This window comes from Prinia subflava, chromosome 2 (assembly GCF_021018805.1).
Source record: "Prinia subflava isolate CZ2003 ecotype Zambia chromosome 2, Cam_Psub_1.2, whole genome shotgun sequence".
Taxonomy (NCBI): Eukaryota; Metazoa; Chordata; class Aves; order Passeriformes; family Cisticolidae; genus Prinia; species Prinia subflava.
The window spans coordinates 44,947,906-44,966,547 of record NC_086248.1 but is presented as its reverse complement, the minus strand read 5'-3'; the positions used below and the strand labels follow the sequence as shown (position 1 = coordinate 44,966,547).

General features: G+C 41.2%; 1 protein-coding gene across 1 annotated transcript; it reads left to right on the top strand.

The window, feature by feature from the left end:
• Positions 1 to 850: 850 nt before the first annotated feature.
• On the top strand, positions 851 to 18,584 carry SNX3 (sorting nexin 3). Its single transcript, XM_063389754.1, has 4 exons — positions 851 to 1,154; positions 13,872 to 13,967; positions 14,348 to 14,472; positions 17,911 to 18,584. The coding sequence occupies exons 1-4, from the start codon at positions 993 to 995 to the stop codon at positions 18,014 to 18,016; spliced, it is 489 nt and encodes a 162-aa protein (XP_063245824.1). The 5' UTR covers positions 851 to 992; the 3' UTR covers positions 18,017 to 18,584.
• The last annotated feature ends 58 nt before the right edge of the window (positions 18,585 to 18,642 follow it).

Genomic DNA, 18,642 nt, shown 5'->3' with positions numbered 1-18,642 from the left:
TGGAAGGAAAATGATATATGCATTTAATTATTGGAGGGGTACTTTTAACAAATATTTTAGAAGTCGGAAGTCCTCCAAGCTGACAGAAAAATTTAAAATAATAACAGATTTGTATAATTTCAATTCACTAATGTTCTCGGTAAACATGCACTACTTTGGGAAATACTTCTTTTATCTTAACACACCACCTACTTAATCAGATAATAAGAAATAAACACCCTATGTTTTGGAAGGGAACAATTCTGTCAGCTCTGCTTCTCACTTTGTCTCATTCTCTTTCTTGCTCTCTCAAGTAATTTCAATAACTTATTTTGTAAACACAATTTTCCTTTCCTAGCCTTTATAAATTCTTTATCTTTGCAAGCTATGAGGACATAAAATCTGGTCCCGCTGGTAATACTATTATTAAGTGTGTGTCATTTGTTAAAAGTGCAGTAAATTTTAAAAGGTTTAAGGCTACTGCAAACAATACCATCACCTCGACTGCAGCTTGGTTCAGTGACCGAAGACTTTCTTTTCAAGACAAAGGTTTTGGTGGGCACGTCCACCAGCCTACGTTTGCAGCAGCCTGATTCCTTTTGCATAACACCTTGCATATACAGCATTTCCCACGCAGTCTTTTTATTTTCCGAAGGATGAGGATCGGGGGGGAAGAGTCGAGCCACCCCCCAAGCCCACCGCCCCCGCTACCCGCACCCGGCCGAGGGGACGGGCGCGCCCGACAAACCAGCGCTCCCGGCCAGCGCGCCGCGCCCCCAGCGCCCGCCGGGACGTGTAGTTCAGAAGGCGGGCGGCTGCGCCAGGCCAGAGCGAGCGGTGGGCTCCCGAGAACTACATTACCCAGCGTGCCTTGGGGCGCTGGTGGCGGGCGCGGGTGCGCGTTGCCGGGCAGTCAGCTGGGCGCGGGCCGGGCGGTCGGGCGGCGCGGGCGGCGGAGGCGGCGGCGCTCGGGGCTCGGTCGCTGGCTCAGGGGAGAAGGCGCCCGCTCCGCCATGGCCGAGACGATCGCGGACACTCGGCGGCTGATCAGCAAGCCGCAGAACCTCAACGACGCCTACGGGCCGCCCAGCAACTTCCTGGAGATCGACGTGGGCAACCCGCAGACGGTGGGGGTGGGCCGCGGCCGCTTCACCACCTACGAGATCCGCGTCAAGGTGAGGCAGCGCTGGCCCGGCCCGGCCCGGGAGCCGGCTCGGCGCTGTCGGGCTCTCGTGTCGGTGCGGCTGTCGTGGCGGGCTCCCGCCCCGTGCCCTTCAGGACCCGTGTCACGGCTACTGCGGTGCGCAGCGGTGGCAGAGCCGCAGTGGACTCTCCATCCTCAGCCTGGGGCTGATAGCTCTGTGACGGGCTTCTGGTAGCTAAGGCGATGCAGCTCGGTTCAGATAACCAAAGGACAAGTGCTCTTTCGGCTGTGCTGTGTACAGCTTGCCCTCAGACTGAAATATCGCTGTACTGTGAGCAATTGCTTTTCTGTCTCTAGATAAATAGAGGAGAGCAAACTCTCCACTCTCTGAGATGGAGTAATATGGGTGGATCTGCCCTGAGAAGGAGGTCAAGTTCAGGATTCCAGCGGCCTTAAAAAGTACATAGAGAAGGTGTAGATAAGTCTAGTGGGCACACGCGCTAGATCAGAGCCAGCTGAAGTGATGAAGTGCGTGTGTAGGGGGGAGGGCCTCCTGTTTTCTTTTGTATCTGAAATAAAACTGTAGTGCCTAATAAATAGGGCTGTTTCTGCAATGTGCTGCTGTCAAATACTTCTTCGTAGTAATACTAGAATCCTTCCTGGCTGGAAGGGCTGTGTTGAGTGACTTGCCCCAAAGGCTAGCAGTCTGGAGCTTGAAAAAAGCTGTGTGAAGTTCCCTGGCCTTTCTAGTTTCATAAACAGGGCCCAGAGGAATGGTCAAAAAATGCAATGTCTACAGCACAGTCCTTGCCTGTGGCTGGTAGGGCCTTGAGACAGGGAACCCTTTTAGGTCTACATTTCCAAAATGAATTAAGAAATAGAAATAAGCTGGGTTGAGAAAGCTGAATACTTATAGATGGGAGGGTTTTATAGTTTGCAGTTGAGCCTCCTACCTTGTACAGCTTTACTCTGTTACAACTGATTGAACCTGGTCAGTTGTTACAGTCAGTAATAAAGGGTGAGGCTTCACTGTCTCCCTGCACACATTCTCTGCAATATGAATTTTTCATAGCAGGGAAGGATACAGCTGAGGGCTACTGCCTTGGTCACTAAAATTAACCAGACAAGACTTAACCTGGCATGAATTTTCTGGTTTAAAAGGTCTAAGTCCCCAGCTTAGTGTAACCTTATTTGAAAAAGCAAAATGACCTGAAATCTAAGGCTACTAGGGAGAATAATTCTTTATTTCTGATGCTTATAAATTGTCATGCTCACTAGCTATTTCTGTGTTTCAGGATGTGTCAATGGGGCAGGAGGAATAAACATGCATGTAGCCTATGTTTGGCCTCTGTGTAAGGTCAAACTGAACTTGCAGATTTGTGTTGCATTGCACTGCCCTTATCAGAACCCTAGGAATCCACTTAGAAGAAAGATGTAATTCTACCTTGCTGGAAAGTATTTGCACCTTAAGTTCCTGATGACGTTTCTTTCCATGAGACTGAGCATTTAGGATGCCTGGATCTAGGGAAGATGATCCAAAAAGGACTTGGCCATAATATGGCCTTGGGAATTAGGTCAAATTTCCTGTGATTAAAAAATAACAGTTCTTTTAAATACTCAATTGAAGTTCTTCATCAGAAAGGGAAGCAGAAAAACAGGTTTTGAGACAGGTTAGTCTTAGCCCACAGGGTGTTTGGGGTAGAAAATTCTGGATTCCTGTTGTAATGAAGACCAAGAGTTATTTGAACAAATGTTCGCTGTGATAGTACTGTGACCTTCCTCTGTTCATCCTCCCAGACTGACTGCTATGTAAACATTGCATCCTCCACCCTCCTTGCCTGCATCTGTGCGTGCCGGTATACAGGACGGTCTCTTTGATCCTTCCCTTTCCAGTTGTGCACTGCTGTACACATAGTTCTTAGCTACCATAAACTGTAAAACTGAGTTTTATGTCTCTATGTGCTGGAAGGCTACAGAGCAGGTAATACAAGTCGTGCAGAATTATATTCACTCTCTAAACTTGTATCAATTAACTCCTTCTCAGCTGAATACACACCATGTTGCTTATACACAAATTTCAGCACAGAGGAAGAATTCAAATGTGAATTGCTGTGGTATTGTATTTGTGAAAGATAGGCCTAGTACCATAAGCTGCTTGTTGGAGTGGCTGACTGTGGTCACCAGCTGGTCTCTGTGGTTTGACAACTGTGGTCACAGAAAGTAAGAAAGTAGCAGCTGATGTGCAGTTTCCCTCAGCAGCGCTGGTAGTAAGGGTAGAGCAAACCTGAGAAGATGGTGTGAGTTACCTGTATCATACCTGGAGAGCTGTGTCTTCAAGGAACACCAACAGTAAAATGTTAAATGTGCAGAAATGGATGGCTTAACTGCTGCCAAATGCTGGTGAAAGCTAAAGGACAGCAGTCTTATGTTGCAGCTGGAGATCATTCTAAGCCAGAAACATTGTCAGAGAGGACGCTGAAATTCAAGTTTGCGTTGAGACAATTACACTTGTACCATTGTCATGGTGTTTACAGACTCTGTAATTCTATCTTTGTCTGAATCTCAAAGCTTCACTTTGGGGTTTTTTTGGAAAGACTGAACTTGCTAGCAGACTCTTGAACTGATTTTTGATAAAAGGTATCTTGCAAAACATATGTGTATGAAATACTGCAGAGTTTCCCCAAGGCTTTTATTGGCAAGCTTTCTACTGGTACTGCAGCTGAGGCATATCTGTTGTCTGGAAAGCAGCAAGTGGAACAACTTCATGCTTTAGTTCTTGTAATGCTGTACTCATCAAGTTCTGGTGGAAGTTGGAAGGCCTGATGGGGAACTTTAAAGTATTGGGTGGACTACTCAGCAATTCTCTACTGCGTGAGCAGGGCAGAAGTGTTTTGAAACTTAGGAGGGTTTGTCACAGTGGGTGTCTCTGTGCAGGGTGGCTGTGTGTTGGGGTAGATGCATGGTGCTTTGAGAAGCATTTAAGGACTCCTGAGTGCTGCAGGTAGACCCTATGCAGCACTTCTAGCTGGGCAGCTTACTTCACAGATGGATAGTTGGCCAAAGTATTGACTTTCTGAGCCTGAGTCTGTGCATTAAATAACAGTCTGTTCTTGGCAAAGCTGGACAAGGTGATGACAGAAAGCTTTCCACTGTAGCAACCACTGTAAGGCACACAATGTGGCAGTGTGCCAATACAGTGCAGCCTAGCAGTGAAAGTCAAATATCTTGTTCAGAAATAAGTGATAGAAAATGTCAACCTGCTGTGCTAAAATAGCAAATTTGCGTGGGTCATGTTTTTGACAGGGTGCTTGAGAATTTGCTTTCCATCAGCAGCATCAGGCAGTGTGTTTGTACCATTCTGAGGTGAGGGGTCCTTTTTGTGTGAAGGCTTAGGGTGAGCTAGGCTGGGAATAATGCAGTAGGATATCAAGTTCTAAGTGCTTAGTCTAGCGAAATAAAACGTGCTAAAGTACTTATCTCGTCTGAAGGTATCTAGATGATCACAATATGGTGATTGTGTTGTGGTGTTTAAAACTCGCATAATCAACTAGGCTGCCTGCTAAACAAATACAGTAAACTACTTCACTGTCCTTACCTCTTGAGAAAGAATGTGAACCAAAAGTCAAGTTCGCAGTGTAAATACCCCTGCATGCTGTTTCTCATAAGTCTTTATTAGCTCTTATCTTCTTATTATTAAACCTTTTCAGGATGGTCTTGTTCAAGTCAGCACTCCTGAATGAGGGCATGGGAATACCAGTTACTATTTATGGATTAAAAGCCAGTTCTCTCTCTGAATTCCAGGAAACAAACCTAGAACAAATTACAATTATCATATTAGCATCTTACAGCATGTATTTAGTCCTCAGTCAAGTTCCAGGTATCATTTGTCTTCTACTGTAATTGAGACATAGTTTTCTTGATAAGTGGGTCAAAAGGAAGGTCTTTGCTCAAGCAGATTCTGTGCAATAGCTTCAGTTGTTAAATCCTTTAAGGAGACAAGACTTAAGCTTTACAAGCTGACTCTGATCCAGTGGCTGCGTCACAGCCGTACACCCATTGTAAAGGCAGCACCATAGGAGATAAGCACTTTGGTTAGAATACTGTCAACAAAGCATATGGGTAGCCAGGAACTTGCTACTTGGGGAAATATCCCTTTGGCAGCCCTGAGAATAGCTCAGTTGGTTAGAGCATGGTGCCAAGTAACACCGGACTTGTGGATTCAATCCCTGTAAGGGCTGTTCACTTAAGATTCACTTGGACTTTGTGATCCTTGTGGATCCCTTCGAATTCAGAATATTCAGTGATCTGGAAACAGTTACCACTATTTCATCTGGTTTTGTTTCTGTAGAAGTAAAAGTGACTTCTGTGCTGCCCATTTTGGTTGGGTTTGTCACCTAGGCCGAAAGGTTAAATCAGCTGTTTATTATTAGTGAGAACTTGCAGAGAAGTCACTGATATTCAAACTGATATTAGTATAATAAAGTACCTGTTACAGGAGCTATTAGTCCAAGTAGTTAAAGAGTTCTTTTTTGTCAAACCAAAGCCAAACTAAAATCCTTTGCCATCTTAGCTCTGTTCTTTAATGTTCAATGGCCTCTTGCATCTAATCAGTATTATTAAATTTGGGACTAAGGCAAAGCTTGGCTTTTTGATAATCCCTAGTGCAATTGCTTGTCTTGAGGTGTAGAAGGGGAATGTCTTGCTGTGCTTCCATTGTGAAATGCAATAGTTGGGTGGTACCAGTGCTCTTTAGAGCACCAGTCAGATTTCCTGTATCTTCTGCAGAAAGACTTCTGTAGATCTGCAGGGGTGCTCTACTGTATAGGTTCAGTGTGGGGAAGGAAATTAATACACAGGCTGTGAAGTGCCTGCAGTATTAAGAATAGTATTGCTTTCAAAGCATTGGGGAAGTTTATCTGAGTATGCTAAACTCGAGTTGCTTTTGAGTTGCTGTTCTCCCCTTGACCAATTTTTTCAAGACCTAGTTTGGATACAGTATTTACCTTTCAGCATGTTTATAGTGGTCTGACTTGTGATTAACTGATTGAAGTCTGACTGGTGTGATCAAGTTAGAGTAAGACAGAAAATGAACTGAAAGTGAAACGTGCTCAGAAAGCACTTGTCTTGTGCCATGTTTTGCAAAGAGGTGCTCTTGAATGTGTTTTTGAAATGTTTTGTCCTTGAGCAGTTCCAAAAGTCCTGCCCTTCATGTTTGGCAGGGTTTGAAGCTGCCAATTCTTCCCCCACCACAAAAAGAATCAAATCTGCCCTTCCTGTAGTTGGCTTCAGCATTATACGGTTGTGGTGGAGTCATGACTAAACACTGACTCAGTGGGGATGTGTTTACGGATGCATAATCAGCAGTAATTCTCTATTTCTCTACTACTACAAATCTTGCATAACACTGCAAGTCTGCTCTAACTGTAGTAAATTATGCTTTTAAAACCCATTCTAGACACTGCTACCATTCACGTGTTTTCAGACTCCTACAAAGAGTAAAAATGCAGGTGATTCAGGTGTCTGTTTTTCTGTTCTACAGCCTGGGTACTGCACCCTCACAAACATTAACTGTGCCTTCAAGCAGTAATTCAGAAAAGGATAACTGCAAGGCTGAGAATTTCCAAGGACACTGACTAGGGAGACAGAGAAGTAGAATGGCTTGGATGAAAGAAACTTCCAAAGCAAGGGAAGATTTACTCTTGAGCAACTGTTTTCTTCTGTAGAGGTTTGTCATTAAACTAGGTTCAAGAGGCTGGTCCAAAGGTAGTGAACTAGTTTGGCATTGATATCTGTTACTGTGTAAATAAAATAACCAAGTCTCTGTATATTCTTATTAGTATATTAGTTTAACTGGTGGCTTACACTCCTTTTATTTTAGTGCATACAGTGCAGGCCTTGATTGTCATGTTTTAAGATTGCACTCTAGTAGAGCGCAGAACAGACCAAATCAAATGGAACAATGACTAATCTTTGTAGGACAGATGGCTGTGATCCAGGTAGGCATGTGATGCCAGGGAGTTTTGATATGTGCTTATTTTTAGATGGCTTGCTGAAAAAGTGTCAGCTTGAACTTTAGAGCAGTCTGGTCTCTGCTGCTTTTCATCCAGAGAAATAAATGATGCAGCAGGGGTTTATGTCTTCTAACAGTAAGGGAAGTATTTTATTTAAAGTTTTTTGGTTTGGTAAAGCAATGCCTGTTGCACTACTGGAGGCTGTTTTAACAAGCACATAATGCAATACCCTGTGAAGCTGTAGCACTGAGTGAAGGGTCTGAAGTTGCTGTTGTTGCTTTAGCTTCTAATGTAAAACGGATGGAGAAGCCAATACATTCTAGTCAAGGTATAAAAACAAGTGTTTTACCAGCTGAAGACAGGTCCATGAAATGTTCCTTCTGTGGTTATTTTTTGAGAATCCAATTCAAAATCTCTGTTATGCCCCAGAAGATTCTCCCATATGACAGTAGAGTTTATGTTGGCCACGAAGCCTATTTGAAAGTATAACTATAAGCTGGTGTATACCAGCTTTACTCTAAAATCCAGAAGAAAATGAAGCTATATATTAAGTGGTTCAAAGCCACCTGTAGACCTGGAAATAAAGCTTTAGAGAATAATTCTATGTGCCTAAAACTATGTAGCACCCTGTAAGTGTTAAGATACGCTGCAGATTAGTGAACAGGAGTTGGAAGCCTTTCTGTAGCTTTTAGTGGCTACTTAAGAGTGTTACTGCTCCAATAAAACTGGAAATATGAAGAGAATTTTTTGCTACTTAGTAGATCCACTTTTAAACTAGTTAAATTACTGATTTTTTTCTTGCGTATTTGAAGTATAGGGATGCTAGACAGTCTCTAGCTCACAAATCTTATCAGAAGCTAAATTTTTGATAAAAATTTAGCAACTGCAGCAGTTCACTGGAATTTTTTTAGCCCCATTTGACTGTACTTGATGGATGTCAGTAATGATGCTAAAGCATCAACTTAATGTGATCCCTTTTCAGTCATTCCGAATGAGGAATGAGTAAAAACATGACAGTAGGTCCAATCAGAGCCGTATGGCTGTTATACCTTGAATTGTGCAGAAGCAGCAATCACTTCTATTTCAAATGAATATTTGGTATTTCACAGGAGGCTTTGACTTGCTAATCCTGATATAGTTACTAGTTCTGTCTAGGTATTGCAGAAGCCTTTTTCCAAATGTGTCCTCAATGCAGGCTTCAGTTTTTATCTTTGGCATCTGAGCATGGAACCTCAAGAATCAAGAATCACTAATCAATCTCTTTTTCTTGACTCACCCTATTTAGAGTCTTTGACTGTGGTACACTGTACTTCAGCTGTTTATGATGTTGTTGAACTTGTTCAGGAGATGATACATGAGTTTTGGCAAAAATACAGGCATCCCCTGTATTTATGTTCATTTTTCAGAGCGCAACTCTGGACTCAAAGCACTGGGTTTGGCAAAGGTTATGATAGTCTCTGTCGTTGTGTTGCTCTTAGGATCTCACTGCCTTAGTCTTTAAGGTAAAAAACATCTTGGCTCCGTATCTCCAGTACTCAGAGTGGCAAGTGCAAAAGTTCTTTGTATAGTTTAAGTCAGCTTTGTTCAAAACTTGTATGGTCAGAATTTTCAGTGTTCTCTTAACTTTTTTTCTTTTTTTTTTTTTTTTTTTTTTTTTTTTTTTTTTTTTTCTTTTTTTTTTTTTCTTTTTTTTTTTTTCTTTTTTTTAATATGACGTGCCTTCAGTAGATCTGGACACCAAGTGGAGAAAAAGGGAGATAGAACTCTGTTTTGATGAAAAGGACTGAAACTCAGAAAAATAACAATCTCCAGTAGACATTTTGCAGCGGGGAAAGAAGCTTTCCTTCAGTAATATCCCAGCAAAAATCTAAACTTCTAGAAACTGAAGTTAAAGCATGTTTTTCTTCTTTCTTGCTTTTTATAATTGTAGGAAATTGAGAGGTAGCTGCTTCTGTTGAGTCGGGAAGGAAACAAACTGCTGGCAAGGTTTCTGCAATAACAGCGGGCTGCTGGAGCCAGTTTCTTGTACTCAAGGACAGCAGGCTCTTATTTAAGAAAATCATAATACTTTTTTTTATCCACCCTGAATGCTACTTACTGTGATACCCCAGAGCTCCCTTTGACTGTAAATGCAGTCAGAGGGTGTAGGCTCTTGACAAAGATTACAGCTTGCATGAGACAGTCAAGATGCTTGAATTTCGCTTCTGAGAGTCAAAGCCACAAACTTTTATCAAAAGTGAGCTGTGTGCTTTTTCACTCTATTTTAATGAAAATGGAGTTCTCTCAAGGCTACATAACCTGCTTGAAAAGATGACACCGAAGTAGGTGCTGTGGCAACAGTGCAGCTTTACTCTCAGTCTGTTAGGAGTGGGAGATGGGCAGTGCAGTGCTGCTGCTGAGTGTTATGGTGGCAGGTGAAGAAATTAACCAAATTTACCTCAACTATGCTGAGCAACAACATCTGGGCAGTTAGTTCTTGTTATACATGGATGGACTGGGCTGCAGTGTCATACAATCTTGTGGAGTGTCAACATGCTCTTTGAAGGAACCCAAATGCTATTTGCATTTATGTCTGGAAACAAATTTTCAGTCTGACTATTTGCAAGAGTTTTTCCACTCAGTGGATAAGCTAGTCTAAAAACAAAGACTTAAAAATACTTAGAATTATTTTATTAATTTAAACTAATTATAAACTAATAAATTACTGTAATAAATTTTCCTAATAAATTTTCCTCCTGCATTTAAGATAATTTGTTTACTGGAATGGCTGCATTGGATGACTGTATCTGAAGCTGAATGGACAGTAATGACTAGTCTCAAACTACTTGCATTCTGCTTGTGAAATTCTCTTCACTTGCATACAGAAACAATTTTTCAGCTTCTAACTGGGCACAGCTTGGGGAGTGACTGTATTAAGACCTGGAAGGCTGTTTCCTGGTTATCGAAGCTGCTGTCTTAGGACTATCATTTGCTTCTGAGGTAAACTAAAAATCTCCTGAACTTTGAGTTGAACTCAAAGTTGAATATGTGATGGTGGCATAAATGAAGCTGAAGAAACATGCTTACTGTGAACACAGATTTTGCCTGAAGTCTTAGCAAGGAACCACTGCTTCCCATTTCTAGTTTGTTGAGCACTAGCCAAATGACTGTAGAAACTTGTTTGGCATCTGAGTGGAGAAATGCAGGAGTGACTTAAGGAGCTGAGTTTGTCACCTGTTGTTTAATTATGTAATGTAACTTGGCACCAGTTTTGACAATATTTATTCTGGTGTATTGACCGGCCATTAACTGCCCCAGCAGAATACAGGCTACTTGACAGTTGTCAGAGAAAGCCTAATGGTGTCTACATACAGCCAAATAAAGAGACAGTGCTACACAAAATCTGTCTTGACTTGGTATCTTTCTATGGCTTAGGATTTTGGGCTGTGTGGGACTTCTGCAGAACTGGTTTGTTTGTCCTTCTGTAGCAATGCTTTATCTGCAGTTCTGACTAGTGACTTTCAGTTGTCTAATGTCTTGGGTGATGCAAAATCCTTTCAGGTTGAGGGCTTGCATTCAAACTGCTAAGCAGCATGGTTTTGGACAAGGAAACTGTTGGTTTGGGTTTTTTTTTCAACAAATGGTATCATTATTACACTACGGAAGAAAGAATTGATGCCGAAATTATCACAGGAATGAGCTGTGCTCCAGCGGCTGTTCCAAACTGGGTCATGAGTTTTGTGATAGTAGACTTAGCAGCTCAGCAGGCCAGAAAGTTGACATTATAATGCTGAATGAGCATGGGCACAAATGCTCATAAAAATGAAACTAACCTGCCTTCAAGTTTTGTGCCTTACTTTTGTCGCTGTTTTAGCAGACAACCAAAGCCCTGAAAGTGCTCAGAATAGCTGGTGACACTTTAGTGACTAAACAAGGATAATTCAACATAATATGTCAAGGAGAGAATAACATTTTTGATAGCCTGCATGGTCTTGAAATGACAATTTAATAGAAAATGAAAGTTTCTGTTGACTCTTCAGGATTGTCTCCTTCATTCTTGTTCAGTGAAAGCCCATGCTTCAGGAGGTGTCTGACTTGCTTAATGAAAACTGTCTGTCCATGGGAGATGAAGGCAGTAGGGCATGCAGAAGCCCATCTTACTGAAGAAAAGGGTGGTCTGCTCAAACAGGGCAATAACCCTTAGTGGCAAAGACACATGCAGTAACTTCAGATGTGAATATCGCTTGAATTAAAAATAGGGACCTAAGGTGTAAATAGGTTAAGCAGTATAAAAGAGGACACTCAAATTGCATTTTTAAATAGATCCTTCCTAACAGCTGCTTACCTTAGGAACACTGCTCTATCAGTATTTAATTTTAGAGGAAGGAGAATTCTGCAGTTTCTGGGCTTAAAGAAACATGAGGTTTAGAAATTGATCCAACAGATAACTCTAGTTCATATCTAGACCAAAGGACAGCAAACATGTACTTTGTTTTAGAATATAGTTGTCAAGTTGTAACTTGCAAGAAACCTAATTTAGTTGATGCCTTTTGACATTCTTTTCAATCTGAAAAGGTACTTATGATCAAAATTTGAGATTTTTCAACTCACAAGGAAACCAAAGAACTCTATTCTTTTCTCCAACTTGCGTGTTGAGCGAGCATGTCAAAAGTTCAAAAGGGAATGTAGAAGGTAAAGTGAGCTCAATTGACACTTCTACCCCCACATTGTACCTGTAAGTATGATACGTCTTTTAGAGATTAACTTTATAGACTTCAAGCCTAGAAGCATGAAAAGAGTTCCTGGAGACCTGGGAACTCCAGGGTTTTTTTTGCTTTTATCTAGTTCTAATCCCTTTGTTAGTCACTTGAGAGGAGAAATGAATATTTTCTGCAGGTGAGAACCTGTATGTTCAATATTTTAAAGGACTTTCTGCCTGGGACACTGACAAAGAGTTGATGTTGTAATGTGTAATGGTGAACTTGGTTAAAAAACAATAGCTGAAAGCAGAGGAAACTAATCCAGTACTTAATTTCTGGGAATCTCCTTCATGCACTCTGGGGAACCCAGCTGTATTCACTCTTGAGTAGAGTATTCTTACCATTGAGACAAGAGTGTTTATTTCTAAAGCCTGGCTTCTGACATAAGTCTTAAATGCGATTTTATTATTAGTCACTAGCACAATGAGCAATATTTTACCTGGGAAAGAGAACTTGAATGCTTTTAAACATTTAGCAATAAGATACCATAACAAAATATTGTTCTATACTTTATTACTTGTAAATTATGAACTAGCTTGCATAATGTGAAAGTACACAACTAACTTATCAAGTACTTTTGTGTGACATCTGGTACTGGCTGGCAGCAATACAATGACCCATAGTCATGGACCTGCCCAGTGCAGGAAAATATCTCTGCAATTAAACCTGTTTTGAGCAGCCAAAACTATTCAGTTGTGATAGCCTAAGCATAACATGCTACAAATGGTATTGTTCAGGGGTATATCCTCAAACAGTGGGCAGATCCTGAGTTAGATGGCCTACAAGATAAAAACCAAAACAACAAAAATTAAAAGGCTGTAGCTGAGAATTACTACTGTGCATCTGCCATCAGGAAAGCTAGAAGTAACTGTCCCAAGTGAACATCAGCTTCCCAGGGTGTTCCTTGAGAGTCTTCTTTGAAAGTGTATGATGACTGTTGGTGAATTTTAAGTCTGACAACAGCAGGCATTATTCTGTGACTTCTGGTTGGGTATGGTAATTGCAGGCTCGTAGTCTTACTTTTAAGAGGTCGTCACTCCTAGAAACAATTTTGCAGTGTTCTAGCCAGGATGTCATTAGCAGAGGACTCTCTCAGTGTCTACTTTTAAAATAACATGTGAGTTGGATTGCAAAAGTGGGATAAGGCTGCACCCTGAGAATGAACAGAAGTAATGCAGGCTCTCACACAAGTTAGTATAACTACTTGTAGCAGGCTGCCTGTGTATTTCACATGATCTTGTGCAGCATTATAACCTTGTTCCCATATGATGTCCCTTTCAAGGGTGTTAGGTTTGGATGCTGCTTCCTAGCCTTGTTCAGCAAAGCCGTCCCTAATCATGCACTGCTTGCTTTAACTCTGAATGTAGTCTAACAGTCTGATCACCTCAGCACTGAATGTTGTAGTGCATCTTAGCCTTGTTGGCTTTTTGCAGCTACCCGAAGTTGGCAGCCTGTGCTATCAAATTTCATCACAGTCCTGGATTCACTGTAAGACTTAAAGGTTTTGCTTTTGAAGATGTTGGAGGCCGTGTTGTATAAGGAAGTAGAAGAGTACAGGAAGTTTGGTTAATGTTCTGTGCTGATATTTGAAACATTACCTTGAATACAGTAAGAGAAACTTGTGTGGAATATGAGTTTCTTCCCCCTTCCCTCTCCATCCCCAATTTTGTATATATTGGGAATCTGGCTTCTGAGACAGTAAGAAGAGCAGATGCTTCTGCAACCTTAGAAACATCTCCAGTGGCCAGCAAATCAGATATTCTGCTTGGTGATATGATGACAAAATGCCAGTAACTGGGATACCATATAAATGAGGCTCATAGCTATGAGGCACAGCTTACTCATCTACCTTAGAACCTTATCTCTATTTCTGTATCTTGAGTGTTTCTCAATACTGCTGTTGTTGCTTAAATGGAATTAATGTGTAACTTAACAGCTTGGCTCTTGCTTCTGCTTATCAAAACTTGTCTAATCAATAGCTCGTGTTCTGGTTTTCAGACAAATCTACCTATCTTCAAACTGAAAGAATCTACAGTCAGAAGAAGATATAGTGACTTTGAATGGCTAAGGAATGAACTAGAAAGAGAAAGCAAGGTGAGTAAAGTGAAAAGTAAATACAAGTCTTCATAGATATACAAAGAGTCATGATGCTGAAATGTTTCATGCTGTTATAAAGCCTGTATCATATAAAGCAGATACTGTGGCTGAAAATGCCCAGAAATAAACAATTGTGTCAGTCTTTTTATCAAGCCTCAATGCTGCAATGCCAGAGGCTTTTTCTTCTAATAGTTTTGAGTTAATTCAGAGATAAACTACTTGATTTCAGCTTACTTGTGTGGGCAGGGACTGTTAATCTCTGCTCATGGTTTAGTACTTCACTAGGAATGTGATTGGTGAGTTGGGTCTTTTAGGAGGAAGAGGTGGATGAACTTGCTTACAGGCTGCACTTAAGGACACTTCTGTAAATCTTTCAGGTTGTGGTACCACCTCTACCAGGAAAAGCTCTTCTCCGTCAGCTCCCCTTCCGAGGAGATGATGGTATATTTGATGATTCCTTTATAGAAGAAAGGAAGCAGGCTCTTGAACAATTCATAAACAAGTAAGTGTTCGATCTAGTTACTTAGAGACAAACCTGGAGCTCAGCCCTGGAAAATTGAATTGAAGCTACTAATGCTCCTAAGGGTGCACTGGGTTCAGAATATTAACTTGCACATAATCTTACAGCAGGATGTACTAACAGTACTCATCCCATGTTTAGTTTGGATATCTTAGTGCTTACCTGAACAGCTGAAATTCCTGTTGTTGTTAATTTATGCAAATTGCTACTAAAATTATAGTGTTCAAAATAATTCTACTTTATAATTTCTGGAAAGTTATCTTCCAACTGGGTGGACAGTAGAGCTTACAGTGGGCTTACAGCAGTTTACTTTGATTGCAGATGCGAGGTATTATCAGGTTGTGTGCATATTTTCTCTAACCATCCTGAGAATCTTTTTGAAGATTCTGAAGTAAAAACACTACTTGAGTTATGCACACATAGTTTGAAATAGACACTTTGGATTTTGTCCCTGCATTTCAAAGGGTGAGCAGAAATTATGGTAACAAAGTCTTATGATTCTTTTTCCACCATCTGACACTACTAACCACTGTCTGTACACTGACCTGAATAGCTGGTTCAATCTTTTTAACAGTGTGGATCCAAACAGTGGGTAAGGAGTGTTGTCAGTTAACCAACTCTTCTGGTCCCTGGAGTCACTGCTGTTCCGACCAACTGGATATGGGAGCATCCCTCGGGGAGTTCAAGCCTGTCAGTTCCCCTGGCATTCTATTCTTGTTCAATAGTAATGCTGTTTACAGGAACAGAGGATGCCTATGAGCTAACCAGAGCTTAGGAAAAGGTGCTTTGTCAGTTACCCTCAGGTCAGGCACGTGTCTTGGAGTTGCAAGGGACTGGTTCACTGAAACTGTCTGTCCTGTACAAATAAGTGTGACCACGTGAAATCTCTGAAATTTTTCTTCACATCGTTGCTTCTTAACTCATTTTAGAAGTATTGCTAATGGTTCTGAACAGGTAAAGTGCTTCAGACTGCTCTTTTTGTTGTTCAAAGACAAGTGGAATGAACTTCCAAGGCATCCAGTAGTAAGATGGAATGTGTTTGGGTTTTTTTAATGCTGTAAAATCAAGGCAGTCATGACTATAAAGTACAGCCTTTATCCATGCAGACTTGGAACTCTATCTTAAATGGAGAAAAAGTGCACTTACTGGAAGCTTTGTATGCTGAGTCTAGCAATGTACATGGAAGCAGCTGATGTGAAACACTCATCCTGACTCTCTGAAAAGCTCCATATAGCTGACAGAAATGGAATAGCCAGTGTATCAGTTTCCATTTTTCAGTCCTACTGCAAGTGATAAATTGATTTTGTGGAAGTGTAAAACTTCTTGGTTAATTTTTCCTCCTTTGAAACATAAAAGGAGATTAATGTAGATACTGATGTAGTGGCAGTGTTGAGTACATCTGGAATAAGGCTTTCCAGGCACAAATCATAGCAGTTTAATTCATTGGTATATTCTGATGGCATGACCAACTCATTAAATAAATGTTACTAAAGTTTTGAACCACGTAGAAGCTTTAAGGCTTCTGCCAAATACGCTGGGCACTAGTGAACTTTGACCTGAAGGTCCTTTGCACTGTACATTCACATCATTGCCCAATCAAAGCTGATCTTTGCTTCTGGAATTAAAGAGTCTCTCAGATAACTGATACCACTGGAACAAAGAAAAATCTTGGTGCACTGACACTAGTTCTTAATACTTGGGAGTGTGAGATAGATGCTGTTGAGAAGTTTTGTCCCTCTAGATGTAAAATCTGAATCACAGCAGTGCAGCTTGAGTCAGCTCTCTTGGGCCAGTTTGCTGGCACCACCATCAATACTATATAGAGTGACATTCACAAGGGTGTTTGTGTCTCAACACTCTTGTCTGCCCCAACCTGACTTTGAGATACATGAAAATTCTTGAAGGAGTAGCTGCTATATGTAAGGGTCATCTTGGTGAAAAATATTGAGGGAAAGCCAATGCAGAGTGAGGTATTCCTGTGAAACCAAGAGCTGAATCAGAGATCAGATCTAGTCTTGCAATTCAGCCACAAATTTTCAGGCCTTCTTGAAGAAGAAATTTATTGCTGTGTCATCCTCTCCTATATATCTTTTCCTTGAAGTTTAACACCAGTAAATGATAGTGCCCATCATTCTAATGGAGTAAGAAACTCAAACCAGTTACTCTAGACTGTCATCCTTGTAAGCTAGTGCTTGAGACTGCTGGCCTTTTACTAGAACCTGGCAAGATTGATACATTTTATAACTGCACTTGAAATAATCCATCAATGCTGAATAGGAGAGCTCAGCTTCCTCATTATAGCTTCCTCAGTGCCAAGTGAGTATGTTCTGTGGTGAAAGAAACACTTAATAGATAAATTTGGAGAAGATGCACAGAGGTGCTTGGAAGTGGTGCTGAGCCATTGGAGCTGAATATGTATTGCACGTGTTCAACCAGCTGCCTTCCCTTATGAATAGGACTGTTCTGACAGATTCAGAGGCCACAAGGCTTACACAAGCTGCCCTGGGGATGGTGGAGGACTTTCTCTCCTAAAGGAAGAAGTCTGAACATCCTAACTGGATGTGGTTTTTTCAAACCAAACTGCATTAAGTATTCTTGTCCATAAATGATGAACTTTCAGTTGTCTGATTTTTCTGGATTTTTACCTACACAGGAGTCTGCATAGTATTTTAAAGGTTCAAGTGCAGTACCTTGAGATTTTCTTCCAAGTTTGTGAGTGTCTCCTCATTCAAGTTCAGCTCCTTTACTGTTAAAAGGATGGGTTTTCAGCTTAAATTAAATCAACAGTAGAGATGCTGGTGTCCCCTAGAACAGGCAGGCTCTGCCTCCTGTGTTTGCAGGCTACCACATGTGCAGTGAGCAGAAGGGCCAGTACCCCCTGTCTGTGTGCAGTGCTGCCCATACAGGCCAGACACTGACGCCGGGGAGTCTCTGTCTGGAGCAGTGCCCGAGCCTTCGGGAATCCTTTGCACCCCCTGCTGGAGCCAGGCTTCAGCTCTGCCGGGACAAGCTGCTGCTCATGACGCTGACAACTGAGGGGATAAGTGGCTTTTAGAAGGGTGTCCCGTGACAAAGGTGTTAAGACTTTTTTCAAAAAAATCCTCTTGCCTTTCTTAGCTCTAGATTTCCTAATGCTAGAATGAGCACTTACTTGGATAGACCCATCAATTGCAGGTGACAGATGATGTAACATGCTTCCAAGGGATCAGAGGTAGCTCAGACTTCCTATGGACTACCTTCATCTAGAGAAGTGTGATAAATCTTGCTGCTAGAAAGCGTTCTAGTTGCCAACGGTGAAGTGAAAGTGGGATCTATGCCCAAGTGCAGAACAATAGGTTATTGGTACAAAACCTTGATCTGCAGGATAGCTGCAAGTAGGCTCAATTGGTTCACACTAATGCTTGTTTTTTTCCTCTCCAGGGTTGCAGGCCACCCACTGGCACAGAATGAGCGTTGTCTTCACATGTTCTTACAAGATGAAGTAATAGATAAAAACTACACACCATCCAAAATAAGACATACTTGAATTTTAAAAGCATCTCCTCAAATATTAGTGGTTCTTATGCTTGGTTTTAAGAGGTTGTAGTTTGTCTTAGCATGCTGAGGATGAACAGGCATGAAGTCTCCACTAACACCAGTACACTGCTTGGTCTTTGCATATGCTTTATAGCATTTAAGAACTCACTTGTCTTCTAGCTAAATCCCTTTGAATCCTTGATTTAAGAGTATTATACTATGAAACCATCCACCCCTTCAATGTCTCACAAACCTTTCCACTATTATTTGCAATGACTTAACAATGTTTACTGACTTGGCCTTACTTGAACTTTCACAACTATAGTGTCACGTGTTCACTTGTATTTGACTAAACTGCTATGCTGTTTCTGAGATAGTCACCTGTCTGAATGTGTGTAGAAAGACTGCTTTATTTCTGATATCCTGTATGAGAAACACTTATGCAATTGTCTTCAAGCTTGTAAAACACTTTATACTGAAGTAATGAGGGAATTATCTTTATATTCTGTAAGAGGAAAAAATTGAATTTATATACTAAAGTAACTTGTCTAAAGTTTTGAAATAAAAGTGAAAATGCACTTCAAGTGTTTTGTCACTCTTGACCTTGAGTGTGGAGTGTCTCATGCTTTCTGAGGA

Excerpts from the sequence above, each read along its gene's own strand:
- SNX3 (XM_063389754.1), top strand. The coding sequence starts at position 993 with ATGGCCGAGACGATCGCGGACACTCGGCGGCTGATCAGCAAGCCGCAG. Across the intron at positions 1,155-13,871 it reads CCTACGAGATCCGCGTCAAG|ACAAATCTACCTATCTTCAA; the intron begins GTGAGGCAGCGC and ends TCTGGTTTTCAG. Across the intron at positions 13,968-14,347 it reads AACTAGAAAGAGAAAGCAAG|GTTGTGGTACCACCTCTACC; the intron begins GTGAGTAAAGTG and ends TAAATCTTTCAG.